The sequence below is a fragment of the Trichoderma camerunense genome, assembly GCF_050948025.1.
Source record: "Trichoderma camerunense strain CBS 138272 chromosome Unknown V8C40scaffold_7, whole genome shotgun sequence".
Lineage (NCBI taxonomy): Eukaryota > Fungi > Ascomycota > Sordariomycetes > Hypocreales > Hypocreaceae > Trichoderma > Trichoderma camerunense.
In genome coordinates this window covers 846,512-863,407 of record NW_028145363.1, presented here as the reverse complement: position 1 = coordinate 863,407, position 16,896 = coordinate 846,512, and the positions used below count along the sequence as shown (strand labels likewise).

Below are 16,896 nucleotides of genomic sequence, written 5' to 3'. Positions count from 1 at the left end.
TTGTGTCTTTCAGCCCCCGTACACAAGGCACGATGGCCTTAGGAGCGCCTCCGACCACACTCGCAATCACGCTACCACCCGCTATTCAGGATCGAAGAGAAAGATTCTTATCCTGTATCTTGCCCAAGACCCTTCATGATGCGCATCACTTGAAGACTGGTTTAGTTCCTTGGCTTCTCTACATCGAGAACCAGCTTCAAGACGGTCCATGCGCTAGCAATGTACGTGATTTCATGGCGCTTATGGGTATTCCTGACCCAGGCTCTTTCACATCTGTTTATGATCTGCTACACGATATAATAGAAGTCATACAAACGCCTAAGCGGCGATCAATAAGTATCGACCAAATCATAACTCTTGTTTCAAAGCGACGAGGACAGGCCATAAACGATGGTAATGTTCCACCCGCTGCACACCAAGCTTTATTTTGCATTGTTGGCTGCCTCACTCTTCTTTTTTGCTGGAACAATCCAGCTTCACCAGATGAATTCTCAATTAAGAATGCGGCCGAGATCACGCAGGTGAGGGCAAAAGCCGCACAAAGGGGTTTTGGCAAAGTTCTCCGAAATTTTGGGAGACAGTTCGTACAGCCGGAGCCAGCAGAGGGCCTTCTTGTGTGCGCGAATCTGGATTACTCTACATTATCAGTCGTTACAAAGCTACAACTCGAGTTTGTATCCGACATTAATCTACATCTCTTGTTCAACCCAGTTACGCGCAAGCTTTGCATTTTCTCTTTTCCTGCATTTTGTGCCTTATGGTGCAATCCCGCCTCGGAATGGACTTATCTTGATGGGTTAGTAGACAGCCTGTGCAATCCTGCTTTCAATGTCATAGCGCCCATACCTGCATGTACCTTACCTACATACCTATGTATTAACAAAATTTCTCTTTAGTATCATTGGCGACTTGAATGATAAAAATTCGGCAGAGATCATACGCCTCCAATTCCAAGAGATTCTCTTATCTCTCAGGGTTCTTTTCGCATACAACCCAGAATCTCGGAAATTGTTTTTCAAATCTTACTACTCTCAATTGGATATCCATCTTGAGGATAGAGAATTCTGGAAAAGTTTATTAGCCAAGCCCAAATCCAAGCGACTGGCATCCCTTCCAACATACTGCTGGCCACCTCCGGCGACAAATAGTGAAGGCACATTGCTTGATCAGCCGGATTTTGATCGGTCTTGTGACTTCATCGCTTTGGGTGACAGATTAGAGCGCTTACAGCATTACTGCATGAAGCACAACCCTCAAAAACTACGCGATATGTGGTACGACAGGAGGAATAGGCAGCAATGGGTCACTTTCTGGGCGGCGATCATTATTGGCGCCACGTCTATCATTCTGTCATTAGTTCAGGTTATACTTGCTGGGATTCAAATTAAGTCTAGTAGTTAGAGAGTAGCTCAAGACAAGGGAGCAATGGAACGAATTAGATAGATATATATCTCAATGCTCTGCCACAAACAAATACAAGGCAACGTGACAAGCTTTGGTTCTTTCTCCTGTTAACCACTTGGCATTTTAATTAAAATGGCGAAGAAAGAGGTTTACGTAGAATATGTTAGAGACCTCTCTAAGTACGGAACCGAGAAACCATTCAACTTATCGTTCTCAACATACCATGAAGGACTCACCACCAATGTCGAAAAAGAAGAAAAGGGCATTATTGTTGAAGATGTTCGAGGGCAAGAATCTCGATTTAGCATGGAGACACATTCGTTTCGCTTCATCAAGTTTCCCACACAACACCCAATCGATGGGACCGATGATACGACGTTCCGTTATCTCGAGGAGACTAAAAGTTTTCTGCTTCAAGAACTTGATGCTGACGAAGTTATATGCTACGATATTCGGGTAGGATACCGCATGTCCCTGATCAAATGCACCCAGTTACAGAGTTGATAGCTAATACTGACACCAAAGCGTCGCCGATCCGACATAACGGCTGAGCTGCAGAATCCAGATGGGAACTATTTTGGAGCACTTGAAGATGCTGCGCCGCCAGTATATAATGTGCACGTCGGTTAGTCAAGCAAATGTGCAATCGCAGACGGCGAAATGTGGCTAATGAATTGGTCCTCGGATGCAGATCATACGCTTGAGGGTGGATTCCACAGAATTGAGAGACACCTTACACCAGAGGAGTCGAAGAGATATCTTGCTGAAGGATGGAGAGTGCGGATTGTCAAGTCAGTGATTCTTCCCCCGATTCCCATTTGCATGTATCGCGTATTAGACAAAGTTAAAGCCAACATTATTTTCACAGCATCTGGAGACCTCTTCAGACAGTTACTACAGCGCCGCTTGCTGTCTGCGATGCAAGGTCCGTGGCGGCCACGGATCTTCTTGAGGTAGACCAGATCAATGAATCTTGGTATGGAGAGGTCTTTTTGCTCAAGTTTAACCCTGACCACCAATTCTACTGGCTTAGCAATCAAACCCCGGAGGAGGTATGCATGATGCTCATGTTCGATTCACATAACGGAAAGGCCGAGTCAAACATGCATTGTAAGTTGGCCCAAATAGCATTCACACGTATGGAATGAGGGCTAATTAAACAGGCTGTGCACACGCATCGTTCAATGACGCAAAAATGTTGGCTCCCGGCTCTAGCAGAGAGAGTGTGGAAGTTCGCGCCATCATCATAAACAGACTGGTCTAAGGGGCAATGAGGCGGTGAGGCTGCCGTGTAACGCATTTCGGGAAGTCATTTTCGTCGATGTGTTGGCTCCCGACTCTGGGAGTGTGGAGTCACGTCATCATCGTCAACAGCAGACTGGTCTAAGCGGCAGTGCGTTGGCGAGGCAGTTATGCGACACATAGTCATTTTCGTCGAGACGTTCGATTCTGAAGAGAGACTGGCCTAAGGCATACTGAGTCGGCGAGGCTGTTGTGTAGTATAGGCTGCGTAGCTATTCTCGTCGAAGTGTTACTTTTTAGCCCCTGAAGAGAACATATGTGAAAGTTCGTGTTCTTACAAATAAACCAGTCTGAAGGCTCACAAATCAGTAAGGCTGCTATGTTTATGTAACACAACTCGCGTGTTCATTCTTGTCGAGTGTTGACTCACAGCTCGCCAGGAGAGAGGGTGTGTATGAAAGCTCGTGCCATCAGCATAAATAGACTGATAGTAATGGGCCGGTGAAACTGTTATGTAACACATCTCGCGTAGCCATTCTCTTTAATGTATTGGCTCCCTGCTCCAGAGGAGAGTGTGGAGGTTCGCGTTATCGTTATAACCAGACTGGTCTGATAGGTAGTTAGTCGGTGAAACTGTCGTGCAACGCAGTTCGGGAAGTCATTCTCGTCGAGGCTTTGAGTAAAACTTTTCATTTGCTACAATTCCCGATGAGGCTTGGTGGAGTTATTGTACTGTAAACAATATTTGTTTCAAGTACGTTTTGATTTGAACGATAATTTTGTTATCTTTAGGGTGCGACTCAGGCTGCATCTTCCACCCTCACCATTTGTAGAGTAAGAGAAGAAACAAAGGAATTTATAAAAAGTAGAAGATCATCGTCAATTCTTGACGCTTAGCAGAACGTAAATCCTCACAAGTATCAGTACAAGCAATCTCACATCGCCAGTTATCCAAAAACAACTTTCAATTTAGTGAATGCAATAACTGATCTGGCCAAAATTTGAAGCCGGACATCATTATGCCCACCCAGGAACCCAGACGCAGCAAGCCTGCGCTATCTTTGAACCTTGAGGTCCCCGCACCGGCCAAAGCCACCAAGACTCAGCCGTGGAAGGCTTTATGCCAGCCCCAGCTCATCAACTACGCTCAAGATACTCGCGCCGATTTCCCGAACATCAGACTTCAATCACACAAGGACGAGCATGCAAGCATGGGAGGTTGATTAACTTGTTTGGTAAGGGCGCATGCCTGTTAGAATTAGCCCCTGCTTACACGATTTAGAAAACAACCTCATTCTCTGTTGCTCCATTGCTACCATTTCTCGAGAATTTGCATTTTATCTATTTGTTTCTCGACATTTCAGCAGGAGAAATGCATTTTATATGTAGATTTTTGGAGCAAGTGACGTATGAAGTTATACATTAGGCATTAGGAACTACCATAAACTGCGCGTTGCTTATGTTATCATCGAATCATCCCACAGACTAGTGAATCAAGGAGGGCTTCTGTGATCTCTACTGATAAGTCGTGCTGTGGCCTCAGTGCCTGCACAATGTCCCGGATTTCCTTCTCTACCATTCTCATCTCATCTGTGTTATCAAAACCCATCTTCTTCAGTGCTTTACTCAGCATGAAGTAGACCCGCCCAATTTGAGGGCTCTTCGGATCAGCCAATTGAAGCCTCCTGATTGCCTCGCGAAACTTTTCTCTGCAGAGATATCAGCCACTACAGTTGCTTCTATGGACGGGGGGGTAGGGACAGTGCTCACATCGCATAAACCAAATCCCCTTCCTCCAAAGCAGCACGACCGATTTTGTAGAGACAGGCGGTAGCATCTGGGTGGTACATGACTTTTCCCACGTCTTCATACTGCTTGAGAGCATATAAGAAACTCTCTTTGCTACCCTCAAAGTCTCGCACAGCAAACTGGTAATTTCCCCAAGGAATGAATAACCTATGGTAAAAATTCGTCAGCCTTCTATTAATTACAACATCTGCAATTGGCTTACTGTCCAATTAAAAACCAGTTGTTGATGCTCTTAAAATACTGCAATAATCCAGGAAATAAGGCTTTTGCTTCTTCAGGCCTATCTGTGGCCAAAAGCAATCTCGTAAATGTCAAATCTCTCTTCTTAATTTTGAGGTCTCGGGATCTTGATTCGGGGTGCTTCCAGCAGACTTCTAGAGATTTTTCTCGATATTCCAACGCTTCTGAGAATCGCATAGCATTTTCGTATGCCAAACACAAGTTGTTGAGAACACCAGAAATCTCTTCGTGATTTTCGGCAAGAACACGTTTCCGTATTTCGAGGACTAGGTTGAGCTTTTCAATTTGTGAGTCAAAAAATCCTCGGAACCCATCAAGAAGAGCACTAGTGTTTAGAATATGGGCGTAAATGACATGGATTTCATCGGATTTGGACTTTGTCTTCAGCTTCTCACATGCGTTAAGGCCGCCAATTATTATTGTTCGTGCCTCTATATTATTGCCTTTCTCGTAGAGGAACCTAGTTAAGTCAGCTTAGTAGCTTTCATGTCGAGGTTATACTAAAGAGACATTGAACATACCATGCGCAGTTACTAAGCAGACGGATGTAGTGAAGAGACGGAAAGATTTGGGGAGATGAGGACGTATCAAGATAGTGTCGGTTCAACGTGACGATATGATTAACAAAAAGATTGCCCTGTTCCCAGTGATCGTGTAGATACTGGCCTTTATCCTGCTTAGGAAATGCATGATATAAGAGAAAGGTTATTTGATCAAAGGCATCCTGTTTTTGGCCTTCATTCAAAAAATGTTGCACTTCTTTTTGAACGAGTCGGTGGAGCGAAAGGTTTCCCGCCAAGTCTTTTTCAATCAGCCCCCAGTTTAGAAGATTACCTTCAACAACTTTCAGCCTAAGTACACATATATGTCAGCACACTCGGAGCAAAAAAGTGCTAAAATGTGATAAAATACCTAATGCTATTAGAACAAAAGAGCAAATCATCAGAAAGTTCACCTCGTGAGAGTTTTGGTGTGAATAACACCTCAGGAATTGTCTCCGCTGCAAGGTAGGATAACATTCCAAGTAAGCTCATCGCTCGAGGTTTTTCGGAAAGCTTCTTGAACGACATCTTCCATACTGTAGAGATGTCTTTGAGGTAGTCATCGTAATTTTTTATAGGTGATGCATCTCTTGCTTCGTCCAAAGCGAGTTCGATCTGCTCGGCACACTCTTCAATGCGAAATTTACAGGAGCGAGCGAAGGCAGCTACGCGCACAATCGCAAGTGGGTGGCCTCCAAGCTCTTGATTGATCTTTGCGGCTGAATTCTTATTCAGCTCATCCTTGTTGTCAAGAGCTAGCTGGTCAAGAAAGCAGCCTATCGCCTCTTCCTCAGAAAATGCGGGTACTTTAATCACATAAGGATTGAGGTTGAAGACAACATCTGAAACCACAGAAGTGACGATGATGGATCCCAGCCCTCCACGAGGCCAAAAATCTTCAATGGCCGATGCTTCATTCAAATTATCGAAGATAACGAGCCAAGGGGTCTCTAGAAAATATTTTTTCAGTATTTCTTTCTATATCCATACGATCGCAGACGGCATCGCCACAGCACAAATTATTAGGGTAGGGGGGTTGTGGGATTTTACCTGATCGTTCTAATTTGCCTCGTACAGCAACTTTATTTTGAAGACTGTCCGTCTGTGATACATTGGCCAGCTTCAACTCTACCGCCGCTTTCCGAAGGCTTTGGTCGAGAGAAAGCGCCGTCTCGGATTCAATCCAGAGTATGATACCATATTGCGCTTTCCACCGGTAAGCGTACTCGCGAGCAATTTGGGACTTTCCAATCCCACCCAGGCCGTTGAGAGTAATAGCAATAGGCTCCGTGGCCGATGGGCTGTTTTGCAGTGTCTGGCCAATCTCATTTAATATGCTTTCACGGCCGAAGAATTTGGCGTTTCGTAACGGCAGCATGACAATCGGATGGGAATCAAGCACACGTGGAGGTAACGGTGCGCTATCATTTGCGGCAAGACTGAGTCTAGAAAACTTTCGGAGAGGACTGGTATGATTTGTTTTCGTTGCTTTCAAATCTCTAATATCGGAATACGCGCTGTCAAAGGCTTCGGCAAGGCTCAAAAATCGCTTTTCAACCCCCTCCCAGTCCTTCTGAGATAGATTGACTAAGCAATGGTAAGAAATCTGAAGTTGTACTCTATAGCCGGTCGAAAAGGTTATACAAACCAATAGGGCCTTGACTCTCTCTGAAACATAATATTACCTGAGTAAGAAATAGTATTATATGGCGATGGATGCTAACAAAGGTTCGAAGTAGCTTCTGAATCGGTGAAAATTCACTCGACAACTGGTTGAATCTATCGAGCTTCTCAACCATGAGTGCAATTTGGTCTACTAGTCGAGTAAAGGCGGTATTGTCAGTACCTGCGAACTGATGATTTGGAATTGCTTCTGTAGCGACCTTGAAGCTGTTAGCAATCTGACGAACAAATTAATCCAAATTCCGGGTGTAGTCGTCATACATCGATAGAGGCGTACATATGCCCGAGTAGTCGACCTATATTCGCTCGTTTTAGAGCAGCTTTATCCAGAGACGCTTCTTCAAGTTGTGATAAGAATTCATTAAGAACTGACGGTAATTGTTTCACCTGAGTCAGCAGCAGAGTTGATTTGGACGGATTCTCTTGTAGCCAGGATTCTATGTGGTGCTTGAAACGAATCCCAGTGTCAATCGAAATGATAAGTTTCCGGTCAACATCTTCAAGGCGCTTCAGACAATCATCATTGGTCTGCGATAAGTTAAAGAGCTGAATCGGAGCCTGTTCCGGACCGACGTCCATGATTTGCACTGGAGACAAAGATTCGAGGTTTTGCTTAATCTGAGGTATGTTCTTTTAGCGAAACGATTGGCCGTGGAAAAATAGAAATCATAAAAATCTTTGACCGGGCCTCATTTTCTTAGCTAGTATTTGTAGCCAGAGCAATGTTCTTCTGTTCTTCTGCTTCCTCCTGCTCCTGCTCCTCCTCTTCTTCTCCCTTTTTTCTCAGAGGGGTTACACCCTCTCACAACTCTTACAGTTCACACGCTGGATTAAAAATCTACTAATTCGACAAGGCTTCGACATGCAGATTATATGTGGCTTCCAGAGCTCCCAATGTTACAAAGAAGTACCTATCAAGTACACACAAAGACTATACCGCGACATACATATATGGCTGCCTACAATGGGGAGAGATAAGTAATTTCTGAATACGAGGTTAGTATCACCACCCCCTCACTTCCGAGTGCGTTGGCACGGGCCGATGCATCATTGGTTACCAATGTTCAGGTAGCACATCATACTGCAGCTCACCGCCTCGATTTTGTCCCTGCCTTGTCGAAACAAACGAAACAAACTCTACTCGTTGCTTATCTACTTACTCCCCTCGTCCAGTTCGCAAGAGATTTTCATAGGTATCACCAACTAGTCATTAGTTTTGCCGGTTTTGCCACTGCCATAACCTTGCAATCAATGAACAGATATGACATTTGCAAGGCAAACTGTGCTTATAACTGGAGCGAATCGCGGCATTGGACTAAGCCTTTGTAGAGAACTCATTGCGAGAAATTATAATGTCTTCGGTTTAATGCGCCCAGAGAGCCGTGACGACCCAAGTGCGGCAGAGGTAGATCTCAGAGCGGGTCATCCTGCCAGTATATTCCCACGTACACTGATTAAATTCTTTAGTTGAAGGAAACCGGAGCCAACATCATCGAGTGTGATGTCACTAATGAGAGCACTATTGCTACTGCGTTTGACTCTTGGGGCGATAAACCTCTCGACATCTTGATCAATAATGCTGGTAGCTTTTCTTCGGGGAAATTTGCTCCTAGCTTTTAGCCAGCTCATACTTTGAATAGGAGCTCCTCCGCCTCCCAGAATGTGGGATGAGGTCACAGCTGAGGCCCTGATCGGCAAGTTTCGTGTCAATGCTGTGGTAAGTATATGTATACCGTAGGTTATGCATCTATTCAAACGGCCGTCATTCATATTTTTTACCACCAGGGACCTTTCATTGTCTCTAAAGCCTTCATGCCGGCTCTAGAGAAGAGTATAAGCCCAAAGATCATAAACATCGCCTCAAATTTAGGCCAGATAGCTGGTGAGTGGTGGGGAGTTGAGCCTGCTTATGCAATGAGGCCTTATAATGTTATTTACAGATAGATACATATCGTGAACGGAGATTTGCATGGCTAACTCATGTTGTAGCAAATAAAGATGGAAAATATATGGCGTACAAAGTCTCCAAAGCTGCCCTGAACCAAGTCACCAAGTCTCTGGGTATGCAGATGGAGATGACCAAGAGCAAAGTCATTGTTGCTGGTATTCATCCTGGCCATATTCCAACGAGACTCACTAATATGGGCGGTCCGGACAAGATGGACGTGCAGATTCCGAAGATTGTTGACACAATTGAGAGCATCGGAGCTTCGCAAAATAGCGGATTCATGGATGCCGAAGGAAATACTATGGACTATTAGTGGCTGCTAGAGCAGAGACAGCAGCATAAATTTATTTTTGGTTTATTTATTAGAATGGTCTAAATAACTCTTTTGTTCGTCAACCTAAGTCTCTCGATCAGTTTCACGGCCCTTGTCTGGTAATTGGATATGGTCGGTGAGGAGCATCTGGAGGATCAATTGCGTACGTGTTTAGCCGGACATGGCGTTTCGGCCCCTTAATACTGAACACCGCCACCTCGGTCAGCTTAGGGGAAAACGCGGTGCGAGAACGAGAATGCCGAAGCAGCCGAGACGACGACTATAGACGCGCAAGTATACGCAATAGCCACGCGTTTTTTTTTCCTTCTACTTTTGGAGATGTACACCTGAATATAGCAAGTTGGATTTGGATCCTAGCATACCTATTCGTAATTACAACAGATTCGCATTACTATCTCATACAGACGCAGAAACTATAATAATAAACAAGTGTACCCTTCAAAAAGTTCAATCAATATGTAGTGCAACAAGTGCATTCCGGTTCAGTGAAACTACAATATATATATATAATTAGCAGCTTACACATTTATTATAATGCGGCCTTTCCTATCTTCAGGGCTTGCTGCTGTCCTTTGGGGGTTTAACTCGGCTTTCGCCCAATCAAACTTCCCACCGGAGCCTATGGGCTTAACAGAATTCTTCTCAAAGCGGTGGCCGGGAGCGACTATTTCATACAAACAGGCAAGTAATACAATCTTGCCATATTATTCACAAAGGTGGACATAATGAGGGAGCCATGCGCTGACAAAATGACTTGAAGACTTCGATATGCGAGACCACGCCGGGCGTAAAGGCTTGGAGCGGCTACGTTGGTATGCCCCGGAACCTTCTCAACAAGATCCCAGATGTTCATGTCGACTACGATATCAACCTTTACTTCTGGTACTTTGGTAAGCTTCTTATTCTCTTTTAAAAAAGAAATGGCATTGTCGGATGCTGATAGCATAGCAAGAGGCTCGTCATAATGCTGAGGGAGCACCTACTTCTATCTATCTGGGCGGTGGCCCTGGATATACCGCCCTTGACTCCATGTCCGGTTTCCCCTGTATCATCGGCAATGACTCCAATAGCACGACCCTAAACCCTTTCTCATGGAACAACCACGTCAATATGTTGTATATTGAGCAGCCCGTCGGGACAGGCTTCTCTTACTCGCGCCTAGTGAACGGTACATTGGACGTGTTAAAGACAGACGAAACAGGTGGACCAGTTTTTACGCCCCTGAAGGAAGGTGAGGAGCTGCCAGTAACGAATGCTACCGTTCTGGCGGCAACTCTGGACTCGCGGGGCTTGGATACGACGCAGAACACGACGGCACAAGCGGCTCGGTCTCTGTGGCAGTTCGCCCAGATCTGGTTCCAAGAGTATGCGTTTTGAACCTCGAATGGGTAGCAGGCAGTGCAAGTCTAATACGGGCACAGGTTCCCTGAATACAAAACCAAGAACAAAGAGATATCTCTTTGGAGTACATCGGTAAGGCTCCAGCTATTGTCTCTTACACATTACGTTTCTAACCAGTGATACTTTCAGTATGGTGGTATCTGGGGCGCAGGCTTCTTCTCCTACTTTATCAATCAAAACGAGCAAGTCTCAGCAAACAAGCATGCCCTTGCCAACGCCGTCGTCCTTCCCCTAGCCATGCTGGGCCTCGGTAACGGTTGCATCGACATCCGTGCCAGTGCCATCGGCTACCCGCATCAGGCTTACAATAACACTTACGGCATAAAGGCGTATGGTAAGGACCTCTACGACCAAGTCATGGGCAACATCACTGCTCCCCAGGTTGGTTGCTATGACTTGGCAGACCAGTGCAGGGCCGCCGCCAGGGAGCTGGACCCTACGTCGCAGGGCAACAATCCGAAGGTGAATACAATATGTCAGGCAGCGGCGGAGGTGTGCGTAGACGTCGTTCTAGGGACATATATAACGGATACAATGGCGAGTCTTTCTCCCCAAGTATTACATTTTTGAAGCAAATTTCTGACACTTTAATATACAGCTATCTAATGAAGATATCACGTATCCCAACATAGTGTCGAGCGTCTCGAACTACTACAATGGCTACTTCAACCAGGCATGGGTGCAGAAAGACCTCGGGGTCCGCACTAACTTCACTAGCAATGACAACACGTACCAGGTGGCAATGTTTCAACTCACCGGCGATGTCGTGATCCGGGACATGTCCTCACTCGAACATATTATTAGTAGTGGTATCAACGTTGCTCTCATCTACGGCGATCGTGACTACCAATGCAACTGTGAGTCTCATACACCTCTCTCCTCTCTACATTGAATCATTCACAATAATATAGTGTCTAACACCTGACCTTAGGGATCGGCGGGGAAAACATTTCGCTGTCTATGGACTTCCCTACTGCGCCCACCTTTCGAAAGGCCGGATACGCCAACCTCGTCGCCAACTCCTCTTACATTGGCGGCGTCGTCCGCCAACACGGCAACGTGTCCTTCTCGCGCGTCTTCGAAGCCGGTCACTCCGTAACCGCTTACCAGCCGGAGACCGTTTACCAGATCTTCCAGCGCAGCATGTTTGGAAAGGACGTTGCAACAGGTCGAAATAAAGTTGACGACAAGTACAGCACCAAGGGTCCGATCAGTAGCTGGGGCATTAAGAACAAGATTCCGAAGCACTCTCCCGAGAATCAGTGCTATACGTATTTAGCAACACAGACGTGTACACCAGAGCAACTTCAAGCATTAGAGGATGGAACTGCAGTGATAAAGGATTTTATAGTATTAAAACCGGCAGGGATTGCAGCAAGTCGGTTGTAGCATCTTCCTGTAAATAACATCTTATGGGATCTCTTAGCTTCACAGCTTATATATAAAATCACAAACAGTTGCCCCCTCCTCCATCATCCCGCGTGATCATATCTCCAGCCCCTCCAGTCCTACACAGGTGGGCGCTGCACCTCGTGACTCCCTGATGTCTATCGAGTACCTGTAGGTGAGAAGGCGTGCCGTGATCTGCAGCCAATAGACACAAGGGGTAAGGAAGGTGAACAAAGAACTCACCCACATTCCGTCCGAGCGTGCTCGCCTTTTTCGAACTGCTTCCCGGGAAAGCCCTCCAGTGCTCGCCACCAGTACTCCGCACATGTACATGTAGTCTCGATACTGGGTTCTAGGGGTGGTACTTACCAACTGGACGACAATGTCGCCCCGATGCATGTACCTCAAGACATGCATCTCGCTTGCTGCTGGTACATACTAGTACTTCCTAGCCAATGTATAGACCTGCAAATGGGCAGTCGATAACATCGACCACTGCCCCTTCTTGAATCAACTTCGGCCTTTCTGTTAGCTGGGTACTGTCGGTCTTTCCACGGCATGAGCGTTATCAGCTTCTTTCTGGGTAGGTACGCATATACATGCCTTTTGATGGGATGCGTTTTTCTTCTCCTCTTTTCTCAGACTGGTTTCCTTTCTCCTTTGCAGAGACGTATCGTATCTTGTACTTGATTGCATTGGAAACTTCAAAAGCTGGCTCACCACCGACATTCATAGTGTGTAGGTTAGTATTGATGTTGCCAAAATTCCGCGTAAAAAGTCTCCGAGCTGCGCAAAAAAGATTGCGTAAAAATGATTGTGTAAAAAGACTGCGCGCGTAAAAAGATTGCTCCTTCTCCGAATCACCCAGTTCACTGGGTATGCACCTGCTCTCCGTTAGCCATGGCCGCTCTTTCCACGACGAGAGCCTCGCTTGACACAACTCACTAAGCGAACACGTGCTTCTCAGGGGTATAAATTCCCCTTCGCCTCTTCTCCGATTCTATCTTCTTTTCTCCTTTCTCCGATCGACCACATATCTTTGGCCGGCTCGTCACTGACGCTCAAGAGGTCGGGACGAGTGTTGACATTGCCAAGGCCCTGCGTGAGGCGACTAACACCTTGGGATGATCAGCAGGTCTGCTTAGTACCCCGGCACAATTTTTGATCCATCTTCTCGCGCCCCTGGTATTACACTTCCTCCAGGTGGCGCTGCTTCCTCTCTTCCTCTTTTTTCATTGCATTCGGCGGCTTGTCTGCTGGTGCGAAGAAGAAACACCGTTGAGACCTTTTCTCGTTGCCTCCGTCTTCGTCTTCATCTTCGCTTTCCTCACGAAGACTGGCTCATCACTGACATTCAGGAGCCGAGATTTGTGTTGGCGCAACGTGTCCTGTGTGATGTGGTTAGCATGGAATGTCAGGTTTAGCGACTATATGTACGGCAGTGCAGGTGCGAAGGATGTTGGAGCGAGGTTCTCGGTCTGGTCTGGATGGCGAGGGGGAAAGGATGGGAGGAGGATGGGAGGGAGGATGGGGGCATTTTATAATGGATCTATGTAGCCAGCAGCTTATACTCTGTACTATGACTCATGAAAAGTTGGACAGATCAAGATTTTCTCTCTCTTTGCGTTTGCACTGCCATCATTGTCCAAAGTATGATGAGATGGCGTTTTTCTTGCGCAGGCTTCCAAAACTATATCTTACTATGTAGGTACCTGGAACCTAGAAAGTTTGTAGGAATCCACCGAGGGATTTTTTTGTAGGTACCTAAATATTTATGGGAAAGATTGTCAAGATAAATGGATGGTTATTGGACTACTTCATGGGCGCATGGAAGAAGCTCAGTTCTGTATGGCGAGCTTCAGGTATCTATCCACCGTACCTGGAGCACGACCGACCGGAGAACACGCATCTCGTTGCTTTCCAGGTTGAAATTTTGCTCCCGCTCCTTGGAAATCTTGAACTGTAATGGTCATTTTAAGTTTGTGTATAAAATGTATATATTATATGGATTCCCAACTAGCTCAAGGTTTGAGAGAATAACATCTTGTGAACGGAGGGGACGTCATATTGCCATATGCAGAGCTGGCGCTTTTCATCTCTTCCCATTAAAGCATCATTCTGCGCCTGAAGAATAACTTCTAGACGCGCCGGACAAGTCCAGACTTGACGTCGTAAAGATAGCCGCTCGCATGGTCCCTCAGCTCCCGACGAATGATTCTCGATGTTTTCAATAGTTTGACATCGTCTCGAACGCTTTGTTCCAGGCTGTGAGAATTAGCTTACTGCTATTTCTGACTGGTACTTGATGAGAACTCACTCGGTAATGAACGGAAGCACCAACTGTGTTGCATCTTCGATGGAAACTCCGTCTTCCTTCAAGACGTGGTCGTGAATCCTCTTCTCAGTCATGTGAGTAGCTCCGCAATCTATTTTGTACAAAGCATCGAAAGCAGGTTAGCTTGCATCCAATGCAAACAAATGTCCTCCGTACCTGTATGATGAATCACCATTATCTCTTTGAGGCTGCCGAGGAAGCAGTCTAAGGAAATAATTTGGGCGATGAGCGGAGCAACTCTACCACCCCCGACGCGTAAGATAGCAGCATCTATGGGTATACGTCAGCGACAAAGTACAGAGAGTCATTCCGGAAATAAACTGTACCCCCTGGTAAAAGACTGAAGAACTCTTCAGGGTTGCATCTTGGGTCGAGACAGGTTACTTGAGGTCAGGTCAGCAATGGGGCCATGTCTGCAATTGCATCACATGAAGCTTACTTATGAGTATCGACGGTTTCCTTTGACCTTGGCTTTCAGCAAAGAATCTGTACGGCCTATGGGTCACGGCAAAGTTTCTGTGGTCAAGCGTTTAGCAGGTATACACGACGAAAATGTGAGTTTCTCATACTTGTTTCGCTCAAGAATTTCGTCAACCAAAGATTCAGCCATTGTTTAATCTTGTATGTGATAGAATAAGTAATGTTTTGTTGCTCGACTACTGATGCAGCTGTATATACTCGTGTCTCTGAGAGGTTCCGTCAACGCTTTATATATCTCGAGTCTGTCGCTTTAAACTGCTCCTGAAAAGGAGATATCTAATCATCCCATTCACTTTCCAGCCGGGTATCACTTCGGATTCCCGAGATCTTATGCTCCCATATTCACAAGAAACGTTTAAGGAATGTATCATCGTCTCAGAGTGCCGGCAATCAACGTGCAACATGCTTTCGACTAATACTGGGCTTCACTGCTAAGTCAACTGCCCGCTTTGGATCTAACCGAAATCGGGAAATGGTGCCCTGGCGAATCGATGAGACCCTATAGCGAACAATATCCACCAGCAGATCAATGTTTGTGTATGACTCAGATCTCAACAGATTATTTTGTAAAATTGGAAAGAAAAAAAGAAGAAGACATTGTGAAAGTTTTATAGGTTTTAAAAGAAGAGCTGTATGTAAGCTATCTCAGTGTACAGATCTTGGGATGACATGTCACAATCCCCCGCGAATCGAAGAAGGAGAGCATACTGGAATGGCAGAGATGAGAATGATGTTCTGGGAGAATTAGCATAACATTTTGTTTCTCAATTTTCCATTAGATTGTATATGCAATGCAGCATTGTCTGTAATTGTATTGTGCATTGTACGACTTCGGTAACTTCCGAATCCTGGATTCTGCTCCTTCATGGTCACCATACTATTTTATACTAATCACTGAATGATTCCTGTACATTTTGCATCATCATCTCTTTATGGGTTTATGGTCCCCTGGTAGTCTATAATTCGAATACCCGACTGTAAACTTGGATAGCCTATACGCATTGTTTTACAAATGAGCATGAGGAATCTTTTTAGACAACATAGCAGTTGATGTTTCTATATAACATGAGCCTCAGGGCTGCAAGAACATAAAGAACACATACTTGATCAGTTTAATACATCAGATACATAAAGAATCATGTCAGATAAGCCCAAGATCCTCATTGCCGGCGCCGCAGGTCGCACCGGTAGCATTGCTACCAGAATGCTTCTTGAAAGAGGCTATCCTGTCCGTGCCATGGTCCACAAAGACGATGAGCGTGCTCGCAAACTCTCAGACTTGGGCGCTGAAATCTTTGTCGGTGACTATCTCGACCTCCGTTCTGTACGACGTGCGTTTGAGGGAGTCAAGCGCGCCTATTTCGTTTACCCTATGCAACCCGGCCTTGTGGAAGCGACAGCAAACTACTCCATGGCAGCTATCGAAGCCAAGGCTGAATTCATCCTCAACATTTCGCAGCGGACATCCCGCCCTGATGCCACTAGCGACTCGGCCATGCATCATTGGCTTGCGGAGCGAGTCTTTGACTGGGCACCTATTCCGGTGACCCATCTTCAGCCAACAGCCTTCAATGAGTGGTTGACCTTTATGCAAGGGATGATTCGGCAGGGACGTTATGCGGTTCCGTTTGGACCAAACGGTCGCTTTGCTCCGATTTCATGCGAGGATCAAGGGGCCGTCATCACCGAGATCCTTGCCGACCCTTGGTCTCATGTGGGAAAGACTTATCGACTCCTCGGACCTGTGGAGCTGACGCCGCCTGAGATCGCCGAAATTGTCAGCAAGACTCTCGGCAAAGAGGTTCGCTACGAGCAAATCTCTGGAGAGCAGTGGGTTCGGGAAGTGGCGGGTCAGGATATACCGTACCTGTCTCAGCACGTTCAGGGTATTGTCCCGATGCATGAGAAGGGGCTCATGGATGGAACAAACGATGTCGTGGAGAAGATTACCGGACGTCGCCCGGAGACGGTGGAGGACTTTGTCAAGAGGCACCGTGAAGTCTTGGGAGGGTAAATGTACCTCTAAAGACTGAGTGGGCTTGGTACCATTGCTCGGGGATATACTACCTATCTCTCATCAAGTGGACTT

General features: G+C 46.0%; 6 protein-coding genes across 6 annotated transcripts; 4 read left to right on the top strand and 2 right to left on the bottom strand.

Moving 5' to 3' along the window:
- Window positions 1–22: 22 nt before the first annotated feature.
- Window positions 23–1,401, top strand: V8C40DRAFT_286719 (uncharacterized protein; the record flags this gene model as incomplete). Its single annotated transcript, XM_083222563.1, has 2 exons — window positions 23–796; window positions 897–1,401. The coding sequence occupies exons 1-2, from the start codon at window positions 33–35 to the stop codon at window positions 1,399–1,401; spliced, it is 1,269 nt and encodes a 422-aa protein (XP_083074234.1). The 5' UTR covers window positions 23–32.
- A 135-nt stretch (window positions 1,402–1,536) lies between these two features.
- V8C40DRAFT_264933 (uncharacterized protein) lies at window positions 1,537–2,668 on the top strand (the record flags this gene model as incomplete). The annotated part of the gene is made up of 5 exons (XM_083219587.1): window positions 1,537–1,860; window positions 1,930–2,029; window positions 2,096–2,195; window positions 2,273–2,514; window positions 2,568–2,668. The coding sequence occupies 5 exons, from the start codon at window positions 1,537–1,539 to the stop codon at window positions 2,666–2,668; spliced, it is 867 nt and encodes a 288-aa protein (XP_083074233.1).
- Window positions 2,669–4,111: 1,443 nt separating this feature from the next.
- Window positions 4,112–7,499, bottom strand: V8C40DRAFT_264932 (uncharacterized protein; the record flags this gene model as incomplete). Its single annotated transcript, XM_083219586.1, has 8 exons — window positions 4,112–4,355; window positions 4,417–4,602; window positions 4,658–5,155; window positions 5,217–5,546; window positions 5,608–6,187; window positions 6,288–6,824; window positions 6,886–7,120; window positions 7,182–7,499. 8 exons carry the CDS (start codon window positions 7,497–7,499, stop codon window positions 4,112–4,114), a joined length of 2,928 nt encoding a protein of 975 aa, XP_083074232.1.
- Window positions 7,500–8,181: 682 nt separating this feature from the next.
- On the top strand, window positions 8,182–11,992 carry V8C40DRAFT_264931 (Alpha/Beta hydrolase protein; the record flags this gene model as incomplete). The annotated part of the gene is made up of 11 exons (XM_083219585.1): window positions 8,182–8,325; window positions 8,388–8,502; window positions 8,561–8,637; window positions 8,706–8,802; window positions 8,910–9,103; window positions 9,963–10,092; window positions 10,155–10,566; window positions 10,624–10,675; window positions 10,733–11,065; window positions 11,202–11,460; window positions 11,535–11,992. The coding sequence occupies 11 exons, from the start codon at window positions 8,182–8,184 to the stop codon at window positions 11,990–11,992; spliced, it is 2,271 nt and encodes a 756-aa protein (XP_083074231.1).
- A 2,011-nt stretch (window positions 11,993–14,003) lies between these two features.
- On the bottom strand, window positions 14,004–14,952 carry V8C40DRAFT_286716 (carbonic anhydrase). The gene is made up of 6 exons (XM_083222562.1): window positions 14,897–14,952; window positions 14,767–14,843; window positions 14,654–14,710; window positions 14,484–14,597; window positions 14,310–14,418; window positions 14,004–14,257 (listed from the first exon to the last, which is right to left on the bottom strand). Exons 1-6 carry the CDS (start codon window positions 14,935–14,937, stop codon window positions 14,131–14,133), a joined length of 525 nt encoding a protein of 174 aa, XP_083074230.1. The 5' UTR covers window positions 14,938–14,952; the 3' UTR covers window positions 14,004–14,130.
- Window positions 14,953–15,945: 993 nt separating this feature from the next.
- On the top strand, window positions 15,946–16,854 carry V8C40DRAFT_286712 (uncharacterized protein; the record flags this gene model as incomplete). The annotated part of the gene is made up of 1 exon (XM_083222561.1): window positions 15,946–16,854. The coding sequence occupies one exon, from the start codon at window positions 15,946–15,948 to the stop codon at window positions 16,819–16,821; it is 876 nt and encodes a 291-aa protein (XP_083074229.1). The 3' UTR covers window positions 16,822–16,854.
- Window positions 16,855–16,896: the final 42 nt, after the last annotated feature.